This window comes from Chelonoidis abingdonii, chromosome 3 (genome assembly GCF_003597395.2).
Source record: "Chelonoidis abingdonii isolate Lonesome George chromosome 3, CheloAbing_2.0, whole genome shotgun sequence".
In the NCBI taxonomy this organism is placed as follows: Eukaryota; Metazoa; Chordata; order Testudines; family Testudinidae; genus Chelonoidis; species Chelonoidis abingdonii.
Window position 1 is genome coordinate 176,145,766 of NC_133771.1, and position 17,174 is coordinate 176,162,939.

General features: G+C 39.2%; 1 protein-coding gene across 8 annotated transcripts in view; it reads right to left on the minus strand.

The window, feature by feature from the left end:
• HHAT (hedgehog acyltransferase) overlaps positions 1–17,174 on the minus strand; it is a 406,300-nt gene that overhangs the window by 356,751 nt on the left and 32,375 nt on the right. For 6 of the 8 annotated variants that reach the window (XR_012655622.1, XR_004371388.2, XR_012655621.1 and 3 more), the window contains exons 4-6: positions 15,653–15,766; positions 10,546–10,740; positions 6,326–6,538 (exon numbers count right to left, since the gene is read on the minus strand). Coding sequence is in view for 5 of the 8 variants with exons in the window: in XM_032762974.1 (XP_032618865.1) it covers positions 6,326–6,538; positions 10,546–10,740; positions 15,653–15,766 (522 nt within the window). In the remaining 3 variants the exon portion in view is untranslated. The remainder of the gene's footprint in view (positions 1–6,325; positions 6,539–10,545; positions 10,741–15,652; positions 15,767–17,174) is intronic. The other 2 variants (XM_032762975.1, XM_075064349.1) reach the window with 2 other exon arrangements.

The window sequence follows — 17,174 nt, forward strand, 5'->3', positions numbered from 1 at the left end:
TTATTTAATTATAATCTTCTAATTTCTAGAGGGCTGTCACACAGAGGAATACAAGTCATTTTAATAACACTTGTTTCTGGCTCTGTGAATTCTACCCTAAACCTGATCCAGCAAAAATTATCTGCTAAGAAATACACACAAGCTTCTCAAAGAGCACATGAAAAGAAAACTTTATGCTTCTCTCAGCTTGTATCTACCACTGACATCCTCATTTTAGTGTCTCTTCGCACACAGGAACACAGGAATGTAGGAACTGGCAGACTGGATCGGACCCAAGGTCCATCTAATTCAGTATCCTCTTTTACAGTGGCCAGCATCATACGCTTGGGCGTAAAGTGAAAGAACCCCACAGCAGGCAGAAGAGCCTGGAGAACAGCCTAAAAATAAACCTACAGCACTAACATGTATTTTTAACCACACAAGTGTAACCGTGTTACAGAATTTCCTCTCACTGATACAAGGTAACAGAAGTCATTCATAAGAACATAAGAACAACCGTACCGGGTCAGACCAAAGGTCCATCTAGCCCAGTATCCTGTCTACCAACAGTGGCCAATGCCAGGTGCCCCAGAGGGAGTGAACTTAACAGGCAATGATCAAGTGATCACTCTCCTGCCATCTATCTCCACCCTCTGTCAAACAGAGGCTAGGGACACCATTCCTTACCCATCCTGGCTAATAGCCATTTATGGACTTAACCACCATGAATTTATCTAGTTCCCTTTTGAACACTGTTATAGTCCTAGCCTTCACAACCTCCTCAGGTAAGGAGTTCCACAAGTTGACTGTGCACTGTGTGAAAAACTACTTCCTTTTATTTGTTTTAAACCTGCTGCCTATTAATTTCATTTGGTGACCCCTAGTTCTTGTATTATGGGAACAAGTAAATAACTTTTCCTTATCCACCTTCTCCACATCACTCATGATTTTATATACCTCTATCATATCCCCCCTTAGTCTCCTCTTTTCCAAGCTGACGAGTCCTAGCCACTTTAATCTCTTCTCATATGGGACCCTTTCCAAATCCCTAATCATTTTAGTTGCTCTTCTCCAAACCTTTTATAGTGCCAGTATATCTTTTTTGAGATGAGGAGACCATATCTGTACACAGAATTCGAGATGGGGGCATACCATCGATTTATATAAGGGCAATAATATATTCTCAGTCTTATTCTCTATCCCCTTTTTAATGATTCCTAACGTCCTGTTTGCTTTTTTGACTGCCATGCACACTGCGTGGAGATAAACAGAACTACAATATCTTCAGTTAACAGTCTATTTCCCTTTAACATCTGTTGGGTTCATTTTTTTCCAAAGAAAGCATTTTGCCTTCAGATTCATACAAAAACCCTGGAATTTAAAAATTCTGACAGGCAAAGCTACTAAAATAGAGCAAATTAAGAGACAAAAAATTTACTTTTCTCCTTAGTTTCTTTTGGTTCACCTTTAGGGGTAGGTTTCGAGTAGCTGTACAACATTTTGTTGTTCTCATAAAAAGGCATTAAGTATTTTTGAAGCATTTAGTTAAATAGCCTTTGTAGAGGAAGAAACAACTTACCAGGTCACTTATTTTAAGGAAAAAACATTTTAATAAGAAAACTAGGCAGGGGTCTTAAAGTAGATTTTTCAATGTCTGAGAACATCTAGTAATAAAAATGTAGGTTTTTTATTCAAGGTGATCTCCCATAGAACGCCTGATCCAAAGCCCACCAAAGGTAATGGGAGTCTCTCAATTGATTTCAAGGAGCTTTAGAAATAGACCTAAACTCTATGGGCCCTGACACTGTCAACAGAGACTAAGGTATATCTTAATATGCTGTGTAATAGGGTCAGGCACTGTCAAAAAACAATCGTGGTATATGCCAGGGGTGGCTGCATTTAAACCATCAAGTGATTCATATGAGCATTCATATATATTTTATATTATGTATACATTGTGTGTATAATTCAATCAATATGTTATGCATGTGTAGACTTACACACGCGCGCGCCACGTTCGGAACGAATTTTAAGCTCTGGAGGCATTATTTAAATGTAATCTGCATCTCTCCATAGTTTACCCAAGATGTTGCTCATGGATGCTGATGCTACTTCTTCCAGCTGCAAAGCCTGCTGCGATTGTTGGTGGATCCCTCTGTACACATGCATCCATGCATACACATGCTCACATACACTCGAAATAACTTGAAGGGCCCTGAACCAAGAGAACAAGCGTGGTTCTGCTGCAGAAGGGCGGATGAGGCTATTTGCTGAGACTGACCAAGGTCCACAAAGCAGGCAGTCAGGAGCCTCAGAGGCTACTACAGCCTTAGCAGAAGCAACTATTGGAGAAAGAGACAAACACTATTTGTTGTTCCCAGGCACTATAACCTTAAGAGAGTCCAGATGTGAGATACAATTCTAATCATCCTGTATTTATCAGTATCCTTAGATACTGGGAAAAGCCATAGTGGCTGTGGTAGTGGTAAATATTTGTTGAAGACAAGAAAGGGGAAGAGACAAAGTAACACTGTGTGATGTTGAAACTCTCCTGTTTATACCTAATTCACTGGATTTACTGCTCAAAAACAATGTGTCACACTAAATGCTTTACTCCTGTAACATTGCCACAGTCAACAAGAGCTACGTGATCTGCTGAGCAAGTGCTGGTCTCACAAGTTGAAGTCATATAGGGGAAGATTTAAATTTTGTAGTTGGGATGTTTCCCAGGATGCCCACCAAATTCTAGGACATTAACTGTATTAAACGCATTCATATACTAAGTTTCATTCCACCTTCTCCCTGAAGTAGGCTAGAATATACAGTAATCTACTGTTTAGTGGGAAACCAGCATTGCCTTCCAGATTCACACACAATGCAGCATGCAAACCAAAGAACGCTACAGATGTTGAACTTTAATTTCCAAATGACTCCCTTTTGTGAATCTGGTACATTTTCACATGCATCAATTTGTGCATGCAGAAAGCCACTTACAAAATCCAACGCATATTTACATATCTAAATCAGGTTTGCACATGAATATTTTGCATACTGTGCAAAAGACAGATCCTCTGAAATTTTGGGTGGAAGGATCAAGGTTTCAACTGGCCTCCACAAACGTATGCAAATATGAGTGTTTACATGTACAAATTGGGAAGTTAGGTTTAATATGGGCTGCATGTATTTACGTACATAACACCCACAAATTCTGCAGGTAAATTTGTAGGGGCTGGTTGACATTTGACCTACTGAAACTGCCATGTCTTTGCACATGTTTGTACAGTACTTGGCATAATAGGGCCTATAATTATTGACTGGGGCCTCTGGGCAGTACCATAATACAAAAATTATGTTAAAGTTATCTACAGCACAGATTAATAAAAAAGTTTCTATTCACCCATGTGGAATGCTCAAGTTATCTAAAAATAGTAAGTTTGGTATAAAAAGTCATAAAATGCACATAACACATAATCTGCAATATCCCAAATTAGGGTAATAAATTTAACAGTACAGTTTAAATATTAGTATCCATGGAAAGTTATACTAGCAATAACTTGTGAAAAATAAATAATGTAACAATAAATGTAAATTGCCCCTCAGTAATTGAGAATTTAGGGTAAGTTATTCCTAAATAAATACCATCTATAAAAAAAATATTTCAGCTACTTTCCTGTTTTTGCTTCTCATTGGCACTCTAGCTCATTTCTCCTAGCACTGCCATTGTCTGGTGATATATTCTAAATAAATGTCCCTTGACGGTCTGACACCATGAGTTGCTACATCAGCAGGGCATAGCGCTGACTGATTCCACATTCTCATAATGCTCACTCTTTACTGGGATCCCATGTGCCCACGGCTCCAACGATCAGTGCGTATATTTGAACCTTGTAACCCCCCGCTCTCAGGGCATCAGACGGGAGGAAGGAGGTGTATTTCTTTTTTTCTTTTCTTTTTTTGAGCTTGGGCATCACAGAAGGCCACGGTCCTGTTCTCAAAATGAACTGTGACATCCACCATAAGGATCCTCTTCTGTACCTCATTAGTAATGACAATGTCTGGTCACAGCTGACTGTCCATTCCAGGGACAGTGGAGTTCACATCAACCTTCCCCACAAGTAAAGGGCGATTAAGCGATCTTGGATAGTGCTGTGGCATAGCTGCTAGATCCAGACTACTATTAATAAAAGGTCAAACCATCCCATTTTTGCGAAGCAATTATAACAAAGTAAAGCATTATTACCAAAAGCTCTTTGCCACAGAATAGTTTTGCTATTTTTCACTTTCTGCAACTCCATTTTCCAGCATGTTAAACAGCAACATTCTTCTCACTCCCAAGATTAATAAGGAGTTTCTGCAATTCTTTTTTATGATAAAAGGAATAAACATACTTCATACCTCATGCACCCAGATAGAGCTGCTGAAAATTGCTAATTAATTATCATTCAGAAGCCCCTCTATATTCTGCCAAGTCACTACCCTCTCCTCATTTAAGTCACTCCAACAAATGCACTTCTTCTGCAACACCTTCACGGGAGTCAATAATATGGATTATTTAGTATCAGAGGGGTAGTGTATCTTCCTTTTTAAATTTTGTTTAAAAGTCAAATCTTCCAGAACCACCAAGATATGCATATGCATACTTCAAATGCGATCATGTACATTAAACAGCATCCTGCTCTACTGTTTGTCTCTCCCCGACTCATTGTCTCATGCCTAAAATTTAGGTTTGTTTGTGGCAGGGACAGTGTCTATGTTTTCTTTGAAACGATTAGCTATACTTTTGGAGCTATAAAATGATATATAATAAGGAAATATTTTGTCAGTCTTCATCTAAACTAATGTTAAAAGGTAAATACTGTATTCATTTGAATTTTCTCCCCACCAATTTTTTTGTTCTCCTGAAAAGGGCTTTATAGAGGCACAATTGATTGACTTGTTCTTAATGAAGTCTAGAAAATTACCTGATAACTTGTTACATCTTTCAATGACCTTTACAGATGATATTGCTCTTCTGACTCATCTCCCTTAATGACATCTTACTGGAAGTGAGTACTTTGAAGAGACCAAGTTTCTTCAAAGTACTGAAAAATCACTTGACTCAGACCCTTTAATTCCTCTGGCACTTCTGTCAGTCACGGTTCAATGCAGTATCAGTGTGTGTGTTCATTTTTCTATTCAAAGCCACAAAGGGGAACTGGACACCGGATTCCTATTCATTCTAATGGAAAATGAGTGTCCAAATGTCAGACATACCCACAGAAAAGAAAACAAAGTTGTGCACAGCCTAGCCTACCCATGCTAGCTTGAATCCAACTAGCACAAATAACAATAGCCGTGAAGACACCACAGTGCGGGCTTCAGTGTGGGTAATACAAGGCTGGCATGGACCCTTGGTCTCATGCAGAAGATAAAAAAATTATGTGGAAAACGAAGGCTCTGAGTTTAAATCAGCCCCTCTTTACCCCAATCACTAGATTTTTAGACCTATTTGGACATTCTCCTTCAATCTCACTCAGTCAATGAATAGATACTCAGTTTTTAACAACTAGTTTTTTGTGAATTCAGTATTATTCTATGGCTGACGCATAACCAGGTAATACCTAAGCTTGCGTTCTCAGTGCGCCCTTCTTTCCTGCATGCAATCTGCTTCAAGCCATACAAAAAAGGAAAAGATGAAGATACACTAACATTAAGAATATTTTCTGTTTGAAAATCTCATCAATGAAAATTTTTTCTCAAGTAGGTAACTGTAAATGAAACTTTTAACTCAGACTCGTCTGGAAAGTGCATTTTAAAATACATTATCAGATGAATCATCTGAAGTAATGGATTAAAGGGAATTTTAGGCTCTACCTATCCAAAATGTTCATCTAATTAACGACACCACCTCTCAAAAGATGAAAGTATCTGCCCTACCCCCCATTTCCCCCCGCCCACACACACAGTCTCTTTCTCCTTTTAATTTAATACAGCTTGAATACATATATCTGGCAGCTGGAAAGAGGTCACCAATTTGTTTAGCAGCTTTTCAGATATTATTTTCAAGATATAGATCTGAGCTTCAAAGTCTGGATCCAGAACCAAAATCTTCTGAAGTTCAGGGGGTGTTTAATAATATGTAGTTTTAGCTCCCCAACTAATTTTCAGGCTGTCATCTTCCTTCTATCAGGGCTCATTCTGGCCAATTTATCAAAGTGCCCAGAGCTGTCAACCCCCACATTAAAGGTAATGTGTGAAGGTGCTGGGAACCTGGCAGGAAGTGCACAGCACCTCAGAGGATTTAGCCCTCGGTCCACATCAGATGTATTGAAAACCAACAGCTGTATCATCTTGAAAGTGCTGTTACCTGCTTAGTAAATTCATTGAAGGTCATAATGGGTCCATTGTGGAACACAGGATAGTAGAACATGTAGGCCAGCATCCAAAAAAATGAGTGGTACCTCTTCTGAATAGACCCATGCCAGCAGTATTCAAGGCTGAAACTAGTGTAGTAGAGGCAGCGAACAGTCAGGGTGAAGAGCAGCAAGTAGTACTCATTTTCAGTGTCGTACCACCCTCTCTGCAAAACAAAGCAGAGAATGTTTATAACATGATGGGATTTGATATCAAACAATTAACATTCTTACCGGCACTTTACTAGCTCTTAGGTCACCATCAATACAGGGCAGTTAATATAGAATCTCAAACTATTTTGTGCGCCTTGCTGGGGAGGCACCTGCGCATAGTGGGGAGGCACTATTTATACTTAATTCCTTGGCATATCATGGTTTCAGGCTGAGGGAAAGCTGAGGCTGGAGCTGCCAGATGACACTGTTGGTAGCCTCAGCTGTTATGACATGACTGCAGTTTCGGCTGCCCCAACAGAGGCAGCTGCAGGGCTTGCTGGTCCCTGCAGACGGAGGATGCTCCCTGCCCGTGCAGAGCAGGAACGCTGTGGCCCACGTGGGCCTGTGGAGCAGCGGGAAGGTGGCTTAGTGGCAGCAGCTGCCTGCTCCTTTCATTCTCCTGCACTGGGGAAGGGGAGACACAAAGGTGAGTTATGTATGGAGACAAAAGGCAGGAAATTCTCAGTGTAACTAACAGACTTGGTGAATGCCCACACATCAGTGAACTGTGTTTGGACGGTAACATCTATACTGTAGCGGATTTGATAGCCCTCCATCTTCCCCCACCTCCCTTTTAATAAGATCCGGTCCTGCTGCACCATGCATTGGAACCAAAGAGAAATGAATTTGTCAGTCCTAATAAAAGTGTCTTTTGGAGAGAGGCTAATGGAACAAAAATCTGTTCACAAGTGAAAAACAGTTTCTTTAAAATCCATATAGCCAGTGAAAGGAAGCAGAGGATGAAGATAGCAAAACTGAGTCTATGCCAGTCAGTTAAAGGATGGTTAGCAACCCTTGTTTTGGCATAAATCCAACTGTTAGAGCAATAGGCTTCATTTTCCAATTCAGAAACCTACAGTCATGAAAGTGAAACTGCCAAGCTTGACTAAGCAACTCTGGGATATGAAAAAGATCAGCATTTTGAATTAGAGCGATTACATCTCTCTTGAATTAGAAATGTGTTTACTGGAGCATTAGTGGAGCACTTGTTTATCGTATATTATGCTCCATCAAAATAACCTTTATACATTAAGGCATATAATTTCATCTTGATGCACAGGGCTTTATTCACGTAACACCAATCAACATGACGAGGGATAACCCCCATTATTTCCCATGAATAATGCCATGTTTCAAGAAGCAGCAGACATGCTGAATCTGATTTTGAGCTAGACCTCAAATCCAAAAACTCCAACAACTGGAGGTGTGGAAGGCGGAGGGGTCACATTCAAATATTTATTTTTTTATTTTTACACATTGCAAAAAAATCTGTAGGCTTCTTACACAAAGGGTTAGGTAGGTAATATACGTAATCATCCTCTTGATAGGTGTGATGCAAACATATTAGGATCTGAGTGCCTCCGTATCAGAAAGATGTTGACAAATTTGAGGGAATTCAGAAAAGAGCAACAGAAATGAAGAGTCTAGAGCAGTGGTTCTTAACCTTTACTGCAGCCTGCACCCCTTTGGTTCTCAAAATATGTTCTCGCACCCCTTAAACCTAAAAAATATGCTTTCGCACCCTTTAAACCTAGATATATTTTTGTTTATATATTACAGTAATCGTTAAAAAAATTATAGTTAATAAATACATAGGTTTGATGAAACAAAGTAGTTGTACTTACGTGCCTGTGCTTAATTTGTGTTTTCAATGATTTACCTTTGAAAAAAATCTGGCATGGTTTGCACCCCCAGAAAGGGCATCTTGCTCCCCAGGTTAAGAACCACTGGTTTAGAGGAACTAGCTCATGAATAAAAACTGAATACAGGCAAAACCAACTGAAGTATTCAAAGGGTGTAAACACCAGAGAGAGTGGAATGTCTAGGGTTTGTGCAAGGGATCTAACTAGGAGCAACAGATTAAAAGGAAGTCTAAATATCTGGAAGAATTTCAGTTATAGCCATTAGACTGTGGAAGAGGGAGTGACAGAAAAATCCATATGTTGAGGTGTGCTATAGGGTACCGCAGTATCAGTGTGGGTAACTACAAGGGACTATTCCTTCAACACTACCAAAGGATGTGTATTAGTGTGCTTTAGGATGTCAAAAAAGACCAAGTTTATGCCTTGAACTACCATTAGCAGAGACCTGATGAGAAGATTTCTGTCTCCTTTTCTTAGAGGGTGCCTGAGAAGGTGGCCACTTTTTATGTTCCACAGAGGAATGATGGAGTGTGCTATTCCTGTCAGATAAGATTTCAGAGAAGGCGCCTCTGTGGAAGAAGTGGAAGAGGCACAAAACGAAGCAGTTGTAGGTGCCACTGCATTTTTTGAAGACGATGGCTCCAAAGGCAGAAGGAATGCCCAAATCTGAGGCCAGTCTCGTAGATTTATATAATGGGAACAGCTTCAAGCAAGCTTCTCTCGCTTATTTGAAAAACAAATAGAGCATTTGGACCCTCATCTAAACAATAAACTTTCAGAATGGCCATCATTAAAGAGAATGGCCATGTCACATGAAGGGCAATATTTGAAACCAGGAGATTTCTGTTCAGCCAGAGAGACAGAAAATTATTTTAAAAGTTACCCAGATGAAACATAACTATAAACAACACTTAAAACCTATGAAAAGCTAACCCTAGTACTACTGCTGTCAACTAACCATATCCAGGAGTTACAAGAAAAACTAGTTAACTAGGCTGTGGAATAAGGACACTGGCAATTCCTCCATCTCTCAGCCAAAGGCAGTTAGAGGGAAGCTGGCCCTACTCTGTCATTTCTTGCCCTCGGGAGAAAGGCGCAGCCACTGGTCAACACGCACTGCTGCCCAAAAGACTGCAATGTCTGACACATGAGGTAATGCACATCAAGAGTTGAATACATATAAACAATCACTCTACTATAAATGTTAACTTTTTATGTCAATCACAGGTGCAGTGTAGGCATAGAAGTAGGTCCTGGGCCCTTTTCAAGTGCGGGATGGCATCTGAAAGGGAAAGCATGATCAGAAAAAATTCCCTCTTGACTCCCTGAAAGGACACTTGGCTCCTTCCAAACACCAAAATGAATAATGCCTCTTTAATTTATTAAATTCCATATAGTCATTCAACTTTTCTTCAATTCTTACTATTTGAGTCTACTATCTCAACTAGAATCCCATTCCACCTATTCAGCACTCTCTCTACAAAAGGTCCTCAATTCTGTTTGAATAAGTTCCCTCCTGCACCTAATTGTATGACCTTTAGTTCTGGCTTCTTCATCAATCTCAAAAAAAGGTTATTCAGTCTTGATTTTATAACAATCCTTGACTAGTTTAAGTACTTCACTGATGCTGCTTTTAACCTTCTCTCAGGACTAAATAATCCAGATGCTCCTCATATGTAAGACCACTCATTTCATTCATCAATTCAGCTGCTCTTTAGAATCCTTTGGGAGGAAAGACTTCATAAAAAAGTAATTTGAAGATAATGATGACAATAATAAAAGCAAGCAGAGCTGTAGATAAATGGTTTGGAAATCCACAGATAGCAGTTTTAATTAAAATACAGCCAGGTCTTAAAGAAAGTAGGTAAATCAGATTAGATTGAGCATATAGTACAGTTTATTGCATTCAGTGATTTCATCTATCGTTTAAAATAGAACAAGTAAGCTGCAATGGAGAACAAGGCTCTTCTATCTGCCTCACAGTTCTCCTCTCCGTTTATACCAACATGAAACTCTATAGAACAACAGTCTTGTCATACATCTTTTAGTACTCAAGGCCACAACACACCATGACAATACAAATGAGAGAGAGCCCACTACAGGGAGTTCTCAGCAAGGTTATTAACATTTCCAAATGAGATGCTACAGTCAAAGGCTGTACCAACACCTACTGCACCTCAGCACCTAGAAAGTTCTTTTGAGTCCATCTCTGCCTAGGCAAAACTAAAAGTGATTCTGCTGATAAGGACTTTGCAATAAAATGTTGTCCACAATCATGATAAATAAATAACATACTTTGATCACACTAAAAAAATTACCTTTGCTTCTTCCACGGCTGGTATGCGCAAAGTTGATAACAAAAGTAGTGAGCACAGCCATGTCAGGACTGCTGTCTGAAACTGAGCCACAAAAAATGAAATGGCTATATGTAGCAAAATCACTGCCAAGCCATTGATTCCTAATAGAAACCAGCAGGCCACCATCCCATATGCCATTAGACACCAAGGTTTGTACTGGAAGAAAAGGAGAGAAGGGGACTTTCAATTTAAAATAATTGAAGTAAAAACTATTAATCATCTCCCCAAAACATGACATTTACCTTAACAAACCCGTATGTTTTTAATAAATGCCAAAAATAAACAGACACAAAATACCAACCTGAGAACAGTACTGATATTACAAAAATTAATATAACTTTAGTTTTAAAAATACCTAATGATCTAAATATCAGATGTGAAATACAAGGACTCCCTGGAACCAGAGATTTAAATTCTGATAGGATCAATTAATCGCTTCTTTCTTCAAGTCAGAGAATTTGAGCTCCAGGCAGTTTTTTTCTGTGAGAGCCCTTCAGATGAGAAGTTAACATTGAAGCATTCTCTGCTCTGCATGGACATTAAAGATCATTGGGCACTATTTATATGCTTAGAGGAATTGCCCCAGTGTCCCCGCCCATATTTCTTTCCCCTCATTGTTTTAAAGTGTGCTGTGTGCAGGTGAGCGGTGCCACTGTCACAACCCACCCAACAGATTGATTCTTGTATATAACTCTTTGCCTCCACCATTTGCTACTATCAAAAATACTCAAAGAAAAGATTTGGAAACAGCTCCTTCAAGAGCCAATCAGTGTTGCTCTGTGTATCAGCCATGGGACAGCTAGAGAAAAGGAAGAGTTGCTTTCTCCTCCACCAAGGACTAAGGCAGGAGTGTTGGAACTAGGGGTGCAGCAGCACCCCATCATGAAGTGGTTTCCATTATATACAGAGTTTACAGGTTTTTTTCAATGGCTCTCACCAGCCCCACTATAAAAACTGTTTCAACACCACTATGAGACCTACCAGCCTAGGAAACTAGGGGAAAACTTGGATCTGTCCAAACCCAGACCACTAGGTCCAGCGCTTTCCTCCTGGAGAAATTCCAACAGAAGGAGCAGGCTTTTCTTGAAGTTCTGCATTTCTTACAGTTTTGCCCCCTTATCCTCCCCTTTAACAGATTCCAATTGTGAAAAGAACCCTCTTGCTGCTTTTTACATAATTTATCATGATTTGAAATCTAAATAATGCACATAAGCTTATATCATTACTCATTATAAATCTGAACTCAACAAATGGAGAGAGGGTTGCACTGAGAATCACTTTAACACAACAGTAGTAGAGACCCTTTCACAAAATCGTAAAAGAGATGTTCTTCTAGTGCAGTGGTCCCCAACCTTTTTCGTCTGGTGGGCGCCAGACAATGAGCCAGGGAGGACCGTGGCGGCGGATGAGCATCCACCGAAATTCCGCTGACAAGCAGCAGCATCCAGAGGTGTCACCGCCAAAATCTCTGGATGAAGCAGCTTGTCGGCAGCATTTCGGAGAATGCTCGTCCGCCAGCCACTATGCGAGCGCACTTAGACGCCCCGGCGGGCACTGCACTGGGGACCCCTGTTCTAGTGCATCTAAACTTTGGCTCCTCTATGAGCATTCAACTCAAATACAGATATGTAGCTTCCTACTAGTTTGACTGTTTAGTGCAACTGTTTTAAATAATTTTTAAATCATTTCTTCCTGCAAAGCATCACAAGAAAACTGAAGCCCATGTCTCTAGGAAAGGACATGACAGTTAAAGAATCACATGACACAGAAGTCCAGTGAACAATTCACAGCAAGACATGGAGCTAATAATTAGAAGTGAACAAATGTGACTGTAAATTAGTTACTGAAATATTCCTTGATTATAATTAGGTTTATGGCTTCTTTTCCAGTCTATATTATTAGCATCCATCATATTTACAAAAACAAGTCAGCAAATACATTCCATCCTAGATATTTACAAGGTTAGATCCTCTCTCTCTTGTGGACAAACTGAACAAGGGACTAAAACTTGCATATGCTTTCAAAATTATTCCTTCTAATGAAAACACAAGGATTTCCAATCCATGAATCCGCAGAATCCATGACTTAGGTATCCCACACACCCTAAGATCTTCTATAACACCTTGCTCTGATTCCCAAAATCCTAGAAGAAAAGTCCCTGCAAATCACCTGCACAGTGGTATTTATATGAATAAGCCAAGGATATCTGCAGTTACATTAGCTAGGATAAAATTACCAGGGCCATCATTCCAAATGCTTTAAGGGCAGAAACTGATCCTCAGCTGGAGACAAAACATTATTTCCCCTTTACATTATTACACAATGAAGTATACTGAAGATATTCTTAAATATTTGACGTGCTGCACTCTCAGAGACAAGATGAATCAATGGTCTATTCAACTGTGATGATTCCTGTGCAGCACATTATATTATGATTACTACTACTACATTTCCTGCCCTTCACCTGCCATTTTCAAAAGATCAATTCATTACATTCACCTTCTTTTTCTTACATCCACAGTATCAACGCTTCTAACTTTATTTTCAACTTACAGATCACCCAAGTTCTAAGAAAACGCTAGCACAAAGAAAAAAAGTGATACAAGATGACAGGCAGTATCATGACAATATCTCCGCAGGGACTGCTTAGTGTTCCCTTGTGTTTCCAATACAGATTCCATGAACCATAACTGCTGGCAGTCAGATCTTCATCCCACCTGAGACAATCTCTTTCGGGACTCAAAGGAGCTTTATAAAACCTCTCAATTGAAACTGCTGAAATACCTGGTGTTACATATTCTGCACTGCCTCCAAAGCACAAATGTTTGGCATTCTATAAAGAAAGGTAGCAATGAAAGAAATTAGATTTTGTCTTAAAAAAACAGTCTGCATAATGAAGCAGATCAATAAAAGCAGAACAACAGGGTTATTAAATTATTCTTTTCTGAGATACAACAAGATTATGATTCAGCTTCAGATTCAAAGTTCCATGCAATTTCATCTCTGATTAACGTTAAGGAACTATAAACTGGTCCCCTTCCTCTCTCTGTAAACCAAGAATATGATTTATTAAAGGACACCCCATCTTTACATACTACATTGCTGAAATTATTATAGGCAGGGCTGGTAACACCACCTATTACAGTTACGTGACACTTCCCATTATTTGACCTTTGTTTTCAGTTACTTATATTTTTGCCAAATATTAACTGCATGGGCTGAAATTTTCCATTCTGGACACCAAAATAGTTCAGCCATATTCAAGAACAAGGAATGGTTTAGTGATGGAGGGTTGAATTAATTTGATGACAGGGACACGATGGAGAGAAATTGAGCTAAGCTGCTAATGAGGGTGTTGAAACTGATCGATGGCAGCAAGGGCAGGATTTGTTTTCATGGCAGAGTAAAATGATAATATGCAGACATAACTTGGGTGGTGTTAGCACAGAGGAGAATAGGAAGACCTGGTAGATGGACTGATTCGATACAGAGGATAGATGTGATTGGGAAAGATCGTTAAGAGTTTGTGATGGAAGGTATAAAACACTTCCCAAAATGGAAACGTGCCCGAGCATTTGTTAATTCCTTATTTATCATCTTCTTTATAAAATTACAGGGGCGGGGAGTGAACAAATCCATTATATCAGCTCCAAACTTTGGCAGTCCTTAGGTCATTTCTTGCATTGCCACTGAAAATTGATAGGATGAGCACAGCCACTGAGAAGCTTCATACAGCCACTATTTCCCCCCCTTAAATCACTCTACCACAAAAATGTTTCCTTGTTTCTCCCCTCATTTATGGATTTTCCCTGCAAAATTTCAATGATCCAGAATAGGTAGTATTCAGTCCTGCAAAAGTGCCTGAAATCTCATTCCTACAGGTCAGGAACATGAGGAAGGTCCCAGATATTAGACACTAAAATTGCTACATTTTTATATGTAGCTTAGTCACTTTATAGCTTTATAATCCTCCCTGCCCGCTAAGTTCTGAAAATGTGAGTTTATGGTACTAAGAGGGGCTAGCTTTGCAGATTGAAGGAGATGAAAAATCTTCCCAGTTGAACTGTGGTCAGAAAACATAATTTGTATCCTCTAGGAAAGTCCAATATTTGGTTTTGTCCTGATTCAGGACCAGCCAAGAAAAAAAAGACAATTTTTGTAGAATGAAATATTCACATGCAAGTGTTGAAATGAAATGTTTTGACACTGTGAAATAAATATTTAAATTAAATGTCAATTGGACCTGAAATATTCTCAACTGACATTTCACTTTAAAACGACATTTGAAGTTGAAATACCAATTTGAAATTAACTGTTTCTATTTGAATCAACTCCTCAAATAGAAACTGTTTAGTTCAAATAAGCACTTCAAAACAAAGCAAAATGTTTGGATTAAATGATGCTTTGGAAAAAAAAATCATTAAAAAAAATCCAGTGTTTTCCAGTGTAAAATTTCACTTTCAACAACTACATTTTTCAATGGAAAAAACCTACTTCAGACATCTTTTCTCCACAGCACATACTAGAGGACAGAGTTATACTGTACTGAGTCTATGGTATAATTGCCCATCCATGTAGAGACATGCTGCTTTTGGCTGTCATGCACCTGCATGATGTGTATCAGGTTTGGTCCCAAATATCGTGTATATCCAAGTCCCCATTATCCAACGTCAGTTTTGAGTATTCTCACAGGGAAGTATTAAGTCCCTAACTATAGGCCCAGTTCTCTCAACTTTACTCACAATGAGGCGTGCTTTATTTATGTTGATTTAAACAGGCCTTTGGAGCTGTGCTCCAGCTCCGCTCCAGTTCCAGGCAAAAACCTGCCGTTCCACTGCTCCGCGCTCCAGATCCGGGCTCCGCTCCAAAGCCCTGGATTTAAATCGGACTGCTTCATTTAAGAACTAGGTCATAAATAATTATATCTCCTAGATACAATTTGTTGGAATTTTTCATTCTATAGAATATACTTTTCAACAATTTTTAATATAAGGTGTTCTGTTTTCCAGGTCTCACAGCTAACTGAAAAAATATAAGATGCACTCCTGCAAAACACATGCATTCATACCTTTTCCATAAAGATCCTTGACATCTGTGATACCATTAGATGGCCAAGCAGAAGCCATATGATACGTTCCTTTCCCCATTCCATCCAGAAGCTCCACTCAAAGTCTGTGGGATCCTAGAATACATAGTGAATTGATTGATACATGTTTCAAAACTGGGGGCTGGGGGGGGGGATTGTATTGATGAAACAGAGGGAAAGGTTTGAATAAAACACAAAGGTTTATGATCCAATACCACAGCGCGTGGTCTGAAGGGAATCTACACACATTGTTACAGCAGCAGGGTCAGATTTTCTGAGGTGATGAGCATCCACAATTCCAAATGATTTCAATTTGTTTAAAATTAGTGGAACCATTTCTATTGGTCTTATATCTTGTAAAACCTAAATCTGGGACCAAATTTGATTTGATGTTGACCCTCCTTTAATTTTCCCACCAAAGCATCAAAATTTTTCAAACTATAAAACGTACGCATAGCACATAAATACATATATCACCTCAGCACTGAAAAATGTAGATAAAAGTGAGCACAGGCTCAGCACAGAATAAGATTCCTGATTTTAAGGACTCTCTCTATTCATCAATATTTATTGAATACCAACATGGTATGATCATAATAATTAGATTTCTCCAGGAAGCCTGTCAGGAACAATATGACAGTCCTTCACACAAGGATTATCAAATGGAATTTTCAAACTACCATAGTACGTGGCTGTTCCCCGGTATCTGAACACAAAAGGACAATAGTATGGATTTCAACTATGCAGCAAATACCTTCTTTAAACTAGATTATGTTACTATGCAGATCTTAGTCCAACTGTACACTTTGCAGCTTTGGCTCCATGCCCAGTGCACCAGACAGCAGAATCGAGCTAGCATGAGGAAAGAAATAATCTGCACAGTAAAAAGGTGGTGCAGATGACTTTCCCCCATGGAGCAAGGAAGAAAACCAGAGAAGGAATTATAACCAAGTCTGGATTGCTCCTGGGGCAGAACAGCTATGCACCACTCTTACTCATGACAAAACAAAGTATCCAAAGTAACTTATAGCAGCATATTAGCTTTAACTTAATTCAATTTAATTACTCTGATGATCTTCCAATATTTGAATAATTTTTAATTTTAAAAAAATGCCTGATTACAGTTTTTACATGCAATTTTGGCTCCTAGCTTCCCACCTAGATTTGATCACAACCAACACTTTTTTGAAACACAGTCTGTTTTCCTAGGTCCTGAGACATGCCCATACTACCGATCATAGTGTTTCTTGCTGAATTCACCAGCTTCAATGGGACTACTCAGGGTAGTAAGCACTATATGCTCATACTAAGTGAAGAAAGAACTTCATGAGGTGGCACAAAGAACAATCTACTCAACCTTCTACCCACACTAAGAAAAGTGCATACAAAATTTTCAGTGAACTAAAAGTTCATATGATTCTAAATAACAAACTGCAAAACTTCGGTTATAAGGCTTATTAACCACAAAATATTGCAGCAGATCATAGTGACGGTTTTCAGGGAC